This window comes from Chiloscyllium plagiosum, chromosome 29 (genome assembly GCF_004010195.1).
Source record: "Chiloscyllium plagiosum isolate BGI_BamShark_2017 chromosome 29, ASM401019v2, whole genome shotgun sequence".
NCBI lineage: Eukaryota > Metazoa > Chordata > Chondrichthyes > Orectolobiformes > Hemiscylliidae > Chiloscyllium > Chiloscyllium plagiosum.
Genome location: NC_057738.1, coordinates 28,161,916 through 28,170,143, shown reverse-complemented (window position 1 = coordinate 28,170,143; position 8,228 = coordinate 28,161,916). Strand labels below are relative to the sequence as shown.

General features: G+C 43.4%; 1 protein-coding gene across 17 annotated transcripts in view; it reads right to left on the bottom strand.

The window, feature by feature from the left end:
• The window catches only part of LOC122564459 (FH1/FH2 domain-containing protein 3-like), a 650,002-nt gene that overhangs the window by 621,627 nt on the left and 20,147 nt on the right, over positions 1-8,228 (bottom strand). For all 17 annotated transcript variants that reach the window (XM_043719360.1, XM_043719363.1, XM_043719365.1 and 14 more), the window contains exon 2: positions 322-489. In XM_043719360.1, the coding sequence (XP_043575295.1) occupies positions 322-486 (165 nt within the window). In that variant the 5' untranslated portion in view covers positions 487-489. The remainder of the gene's footprint in view (positions 1-321; positions 490-8,228) is intronic.

The following is an 8,228-nucleotide window of genomic DNA, read 5'->3' as shown; positions in this document are numbered from 1 at the left end:
TCTCCCTCTCAATGTCACACCCCCACAATGTTAGTCACACATCACAGCCACTACAATTCCCCACCACAATGTGTAACATTTTCATACATCCGCACAGTATTAGTTACAGTCACACACCATAGCCACTACAATCTCCCCCCACCCCCCACACACACCCCTCTCACGGCTATTACAGCTTCTTCCCCAACCCAACCGTGTTACAGCCCCATACCCAAATCATTTACAGCACCTCCTATAGCAGGTCAAAGCAGTTCTCCATCCATTCCGTTCCCCCCACCCGGTGCCCGGTTGTGGCTCCATTCCTTCCCACCGCTGCCCTACCTTGTGGGGAGCTTGAAGCAGTCGGTGCAGTCCCGGGATCTGATTGATGAGCGAGATGTCCTCTCGGAAAGTGTAGAGAGGAGGCCGGGTGGGCTCTGGGAAGTTGGTGCTGTTGAATGGATCGGTGTCGTCGAGGAACTGGACCCTGCAGACCAAGGTAGCCATGGCCTGTCCATAAACAGAGATAGAAAACAAAAGACAAAAAGGAGAGAGAGAGAGAGAGAGAGAGAGGCGGTTAACCAGACGTTGCTCTCAAAGTCTGGAGTGCAAACCAGGACGATTCCCTCCCAGCTTCTGGAAAGATGCAGCTTTCTCCAGCGCCCGCCTCAGCTGCTGTTACTCAGCTAGTCCCAGATCGAGAGAGAGAGATGGATAAAGAGCTCCCCCCCTCCATCCAGCCTTCATATCCCTCTCTGCAGGAGAGCAGAGACCAGCTTCTATACCGCCTGCCCAGCGCCCTCCAGCTGTCAACCCAGAGACTCTCAAATCTCAACCACATTATACACCGTCTGGATGATCACAAATCACTTTGCACCGGTACATTTTTCCCCTCAAAAGAAAACACTTGTGTCCGTATTCCCCTCCAGTCTCTTAGCTCTGCAATACAGAGGAGTTTTACTCTCGACTCAGGTCCAAGATTGGGAAGGAGACTGACTTCTAAGTAGAGTGGTATAATTCATGTGGAGTTATTGGTCATCCCTTCGCAAGACCAGTCACTTGATTCAGGGCAACTCGATAATATCTCCAATCCAATTCTTGAGGGTGGCATTTCGAAAATTATTCGCAGCGGGTTGGGATGACGATACAAAGAGGTTGGGAAGATTGCACTTCACCTTCAAGTTTTTTTTTTAAAAACAAGAACACTACCCTTCATTTAGTCATTTCAAATAGTTTCAGGTGTAATTGAGAAGACGGTAGAGGTTATGGACTGCAGCTAAACTCCCCTGCAGATTGACTCGAGTTGTACTCAAACAACTCTCTGCGAGACAAGCTGGGGTGAATGGGTCAGGTCTTGCCCAAGCACCGTCAATTGTTGCAAGGAATCCCAGGCGAGGCAACGGGTGCAGGAAGAGAGAGGACAGTATTGGGACTTCCTCAAAACTCGCTATTGTTTGCCATTGCCCTGTTAGCAATAACGCCAGTTTTAAAAAAAAAGTGACCAGTTACCACACTGTTTGCACCATCTAGCGGCAGAGTGAAAGCACATACTACTATGACATGGAGTTGAAACATAGGCTTCTCTTGCCCTCCCTCTGACCCACTTAGTTTTACAGTGGCATTCACAAAAGAGGATTAGAGTAGTTTGGAACAGGGGGCCAGTTCAAAACTCACTTGCTTAGACGTGTATTAAATATAGAGTTGAAATCTCAAACAGTACTACCTTTAAAAAAGTAGAGATTAGATTAGATTACTTACAGTGTGGAAACAGGCCCATCGGCCCAACAAGTCCACACCGACCCGCCGAAGCGCAACCCACCCATACCCCTACATTTACCCCTTTAACCTAACACTACGGGCAATTTAGCATGGCCAATTCACCTGACCCGCACATCTTTGGACTGTGGGAGGAAACCGGAGCACCCGGAGGAAACCCACGCAGACACGGGGAGAATGTGCAAACTCCACACAGTCAGTCGCCTGAGTCGGGAATTGAACCCGGGTCTCTGGCGCTGTGAGGCAGCAGTGCTAACCACTGTGCCGCCCATGTGGATTCTGCTACCCTCATTTGACTTCATCCCAACTCCTCCCCAAAGCACCCCATCAGGTGACACTCAGAAGCTTATTACCTTCAACTCTAAGCATGTCTCATGCTCAAAATTTACCACTTCATCCCAACCATCACAATTTCACAACATTTACAGCATAATTTGGCCATTTATGCACAAAGACCCCACATTGGGATGTGGAACCAAGAAATGTGGCACTGAAAAGGCACAGCAGGGTCAGGTAGCATCCGGGGAGCAGGAGGGTCGACATTTCTAACTAAGCCCTTCTTCAGGGATGTGGAGGGGAAGGGGGCTGAGAGATAAGGGATGGATGGTGGAGGATAGGTGGGAAGGCATTAGGTGGATGCAGGTGCCCCCCCTTTATCTCTCCACCCTGGAGGCTCCCTACCTCCACTCCTGATAAGGGCTTTTGCCTGAAACATCAATTTTCCTGCTCCTTGGATGCTGCTTGACCCACTGTGCTTTTCCAGCACCACTCTGATTTCCACATTTGCAGTCCTCACTTTTGCCTGGATGAAGGTGGGAGGCAATTGTGATAGGTCAGCCAGGGGGTGGGGTGGTGGAGCAGATAGGCAGGAAAGAAGATGGACACGTCAAGAAAGTGGTGTGGAATTGGAGTTCCTGCTGAGACTCTCAGCTAACTGGAGATTTTCAGTTCTTTTCTCTGATGTACAGTATTAAGGCAAATGGAATCGACATTTATTGCCAAGGGAGTGGAGTATAAAAGTAACTACTAAAAAAAAATTGTAACCATTGCAGCAAGGCATGAAATGAGACTGCACCACAGAGTCTTGGTGCCCTCACATGAGGTGGGATGTAGTTTCACTGGAGGTAGTTCAATATCAAGACACTAGGCAGCTCACAAGAACAGGGATTTGGGAATATTTGTTCACACCTCCCAGAAAGTGGCTGGACAGGTTAATAGGGCAGTTAAGGCAGCATACTGGACATTTGCCTTCATCACTCATAGTACAAATAAGAGCAGAGTTGTGTTGGAGTGCCACAGATGGAGTACAGTTCTAGTCACTGCATGATGGGAAGGATGGGTTTTCACTGTAGGGGTTACAAAGGAGATTCACCAAGATGTTGCCCAACATGGAGCATTTCAGCTTTGAAGAGAGGCTGGTGTTTTCTTTAGAACAGAGAAGGTGGGAAGGAGGGTGGGAGAGGGGTGGTGGGGTGCTGTATCCATTTTACCAGCTCACAATAGACCCCATGGGACTTCACTTTTTGGATCAACAGTCCATGAGGAACCTGGTCAAAAAGAAAGTCTTGCTAAAGTCCATACAGACAAGATCCCCACCCTGCCTTCAATCATCTGTCATAATTTCCTTAAAAAACCTCATGTTTGAGAGAGACAACTTTCCCCACACAAAGCCATGCTGCTTATCACTAATAAGTCCATATTTTCCAAATGAGAGCAAATTCTATCCCTAATGATCTTCTCCAAGAATTTCCCTACCATTGATACAAGATTTACTAGCCTGTAAAATCCCCAGATTATCCTTGTTGCTTGCTCTTCTTAAACAAGAAAAAAACCACCACATTGGCTATTCTCCAGTCATTTGGGACCTCTCCTGAGACTGAAGAGGATACAAGGATTTTGTATAAGACCCCAGCAATTCCCTCAGCATTTTGGGATAGATCCCATCAGGTCCTGGGAATTTGTTGGACTGGAGTGCTTTTTAAAAATACAATACTTAATATGGACATGCCCCAGAATATAAACATACTTGAGTCTCAACATCCAACATGCCCTATGTGAATACTGATACAATATATTCATTAAAAGAACCTCACCCATTTACTCAGTCTCCACAAATTCCCTCCTTTGTCCTTGAGTAGACCTACCCAAGCTATCCTCATGTATAAAACACCTTGGGATTTTCCTTAATTCTGTTTGTCAAAGAAATTTCATTGCCCCTTTTAGTCCTATTTCCTTGTTGGAATTCTTTCCTGCTATTTTTGTATTCAAGGGCTCTGCCTGGTCTTCAGTTTTCAAAACCTTCCTTTTACTTTTTGGCTCAAAACTCAATTTCTCGTCAGCAAAGGCTCCCATATCTTGCCATCCATATCCTTCACAGAAACATGCTGGTCCTGAACTCTAAACATCTGGCCTTTAACAGATTCCCACATGCGTGATCTGCATTTACCCTCAAACAGATGCTTCCAATCTACATTCCCTAGTTCCTGCCGATTATAGTAGTAAGCCTTCCCCCAGTTTCGTACTTTCACTCAGGACTACTCTTACTCTCATCCATAATCTCCTTAAAACTTATTGAATTTATATAAATGATTTGGATGTGAATGTAAGAGGTATGATTCGTAAATTTACAGATGACATCAAAATTCGGAAGTATAACCACCAGCACAGAAGGTTACCTCTGATTACAATGGGATCTTGATCACATGGGCAAATGGGCTGAGGAGTGGTAGATGGAGTTTAATTTAGATAAATGTGAGGTGTTCCATTTTGGAAAGGCAAATCAGGGCAGGTTTTATACACTAAATGGTAAGATCTTTGTGTGTTGCTGAACAAAGACTTCAGAGTGCAGGTTCATAGCTCCCTGAAAGTGGAGCCTCAGGTAGATAGGTTAGTGAAGGTGGTATGGTATGCTTTCCTTTATTGGTCAGAGCACGGAGTATAGGTGTTTGGATGTCATGTTGCAGCTGTCCAGCACATTGGTTAGACCACTTTTGGAATACAGCGTACAATGCTGGTCTTCCTGCATAGAAAGGATGTTGTGAAATTTGAAAGGGTTCAGAAGAGATTTACAAGAAGTTTGCCAGGGTTGGAGGGCTTAACCAGAGGGAGAGGGTGAATAGGTGGGGCTGTTTTCCTTGGAGCATTAGAGGCTGAGGGATGACCTTATAGGAGGTTGATAAAATCATGAGGGGCATGGATAGGGTAAATAGACGTGTTCTTTTCCCCAAGGTAGGGAAGAGTCCAATACTGGAGGGTACAGTTTAAAAGTGACAGGGGAAGATTTAAAAGGGATCCAATGGGCAACCTTTTCACACAAAGGGTGGTGCATGTATGGAATGAGCTGCCAGAGGAAATGGAGATGCGTACAATTACTAAGAAAGTGAAGTCTGCAGATCAGAGTCAAAAAAAAAAAGTGTGGTGCTAGAAAAGCATAGCCAGTCAGGCAGCATCTGAGGAGCAAATGGGTCAACATTTTAAGCTCTTCCTCAGGAAGTACAATATTGAAAAGGCATTTAGATGGGTATATGGATAGGAAGGGTTTACAGGAATATGGGCAAAATGGGACTAGATTTATTTAGGATATATCTGATCGGCATGGCAAATTGGACGGAAGGGTCTGTTTTCATTCTGTACATCTGATTGACTCCCAATTATCATCACTGTTCCCAAAACATCTCCACTGAAACTTTGATCACCTGGCCAGGCTCATTGCCCAGTACCATGTTTAGCATGGCCTCTTACATCAGATGATATTTCTTTATTGAAAACAAGTGTAAAAAAAAAAATCCATCCCCGACACCCAAAAATTCCCAACATGCTAGGCACGAAGCAAGTTCCAGTCAATGCATGGGGAAGCTAAAACATCATTCATCAAAACAACCCTGTTCGTTTTACATTTCTGTAAAATCTGTCCACGTATCTGTTCTATCCCCTGCTAGCTGTTAGGAGACCCGTAGTACAATCCCAAAGTGATTGCACCTTTCTTATTCCTGAGCTCTACCCATTTGGCCTTGCCGGATGAGCCCTCAAAGGTGTTTTCCCTCAGTATAACAGTGATGTTCTCCTTTACCAGTAAGGCAACTCCCCCACTTCTTTTACATCCCTCTCTATCATGTCTGAAGCATTTTAAACCTGAGGAGAAGTAAAAGAATCAAATCCCATTTAGGCAAGATTACAGCCTAAAGTTAACAGAGACAATTTGTCCCACAAAAATCAAACTGATTAGTATATTAGTCAGTTAAATTAATGCTTACAAAATCACATTTGGGTATCCATTTCTCAAAGAGACTGCACAGCTTGACATAATCTCCATTTGTTCAAAGCAGGAGCTACTCATTTTCCAATATATCCTCATAAGCTCAGTTCACTTTCTTAAACAAGATATTTGAAGGAAGATACTTTCTTTTTCTGTTCCATGCAACAACCTGCGTCTATTAAAGACTGCTGGTAGTGCACAAAAGGAATTTATTACTGATCACTGAGAAAGAAGGTAACTTTGCTTTCACATATTGTGTATGCTACACATCACCAAAGTGAGGGGACATTACACTTTACCTCACTGGAGGGTGATCAAACATGCTTATTGAGGAAGTACTTAGTTTCTCAAGTTAGGGTCGTGATACAGCTAGATGTTTACTAGATGGATACACTATGACCATTATTAAAACTTTCATAAATTTTAAAGAAAAATCCAGTTAACTAAAAATGAATACACATAAGAATTAAATGTTTTATGCAGAAACTGTTACTGTTTATAAAAGGAGACAAAAGCACAAACATTTTCTTGTTGGACAGTATTTTATTTCCATTTTTTAAAAAATGGTGCAGGGTTGACAAATTTTCCTTGGTCTGTACCAATCTCATCTGTAGCCACAAGGGCGAGCAGGGGGAGGGTTGGTGTGTTGGGGGGGGGGGGGGGAGAAAGCAGTCCAGAACTAGAGGGCATAGGTTTCAGGTGAGAGGAGAAGATATAAAGAAAAAAAAGAGGGACTTAAGGGGCAACTTGTTCCATGCAGAGGGTGGTACGTGCATAGAATAAGCTGCCAGAGGAAGTGGTGGAGGCTGGTATAACTGCAACATTTAAAAAGGCATCTGGATGGATATTTGAATAGAAAATGTTTAGGGGGATATTGGCCAAGTGCTGGCAAATGTGACGAGATTAGGTTGGGATATCTGGTCAGCATGGACAAGTTGGACTGAAGAGTCCGTTTCCATGTGTACATCTCTTTCTCTAAAATTTAGAAGCAGTATTCTAAAAATGCCCTAACCAATTTCCTGTACAGCCACAACATGACTTGTGGAGAGACTACATGAGCTAGGATTGTTCTATTTGGCATAAAATGGTTGGGGAAGTTTAGTTGAACTATTTAAATAGCAGGTTGGGAAATGAAAGAAAATACAAGAAATTATTTCCAATAGACACTGACAACCAGAAAGGTGAAAGGCAAGAATGTAAGTTCTTTCTATACATTTGTATTAGAGATCTGGAAAGGAAATGTCCTGTTTACAAATTTAAAATTTTTAAATGGCTGCCTGTTAGAAGTGACTGTTACTTAGTGGTCATGCTGCCATCAGGGGATATTGCTCTGGGCAGCACCTCACAGCAAGGCTTGCTTCAGAAGGAGCACCTTTAGGATGACTCAGCAAGAGACAGTGGGGTACGCTTATTGAACTGCAACCCTGCGTGCACTGACCCACATTGGTTCCCAGTCCCTGAATATCTTGACTTGATAATTCTCATCTTGGGTGTTGAAATTCCTCCTGCAGTCTCAGCTGAACTCCTCCAGCAGTACAGTGCCAGAACTCTATTCTGGCTACTTGGGTCTTCATCAACTTTATTTGGCTTCATCACTGGTGGCCATGCCTTAAGCCATCTGGGTCTGAAACTCTAACTCATGCTTTAATCTCCCCACCTCTTACTCCTTCAAAAAGATCTTAAAAATCTACCTCTTTGATCAGGCTTTTGGTTCATCAATCCTAATCCTGTTTTGGCTTTAATCCACACATCAAGCCAACTTTTGTAGTGAAAAGAAAGTTATTAAAAACTTCAATTCAACCACAAGTCAGGTTGCAATATTGTAGACTTATGTTTTTTTAAATATATGTAAACCTAACTTTGTGATTGCATGCCTAAAAATTCTAGGGTTGAGCAGAGCATGCAAAGACCATTATATTCAAATCATAAGCCACTTTGTTTTTGCAGTGTAACAAACCAATTAGATGTTTAATAGCCTTGAGCAACAAGCTTGGAGTAGTTATTTCAAATCAAAAAAGGTAGAGGTTTAATTTACAGAAAAAAAAAATTAAATGATTAAATATCTGAAGTTTTCTATCCCTTCCCTGGTAATTGCTTAAAATATTATATACAGACGATCACTGCTGGCATCTCTGTTTTTGCCACCACCACTAGCATGAAATACTAGTCAAGGTGGCTCAGTGGTTAGCACTGCTGTATCAGTACCAGGGATCCAGGT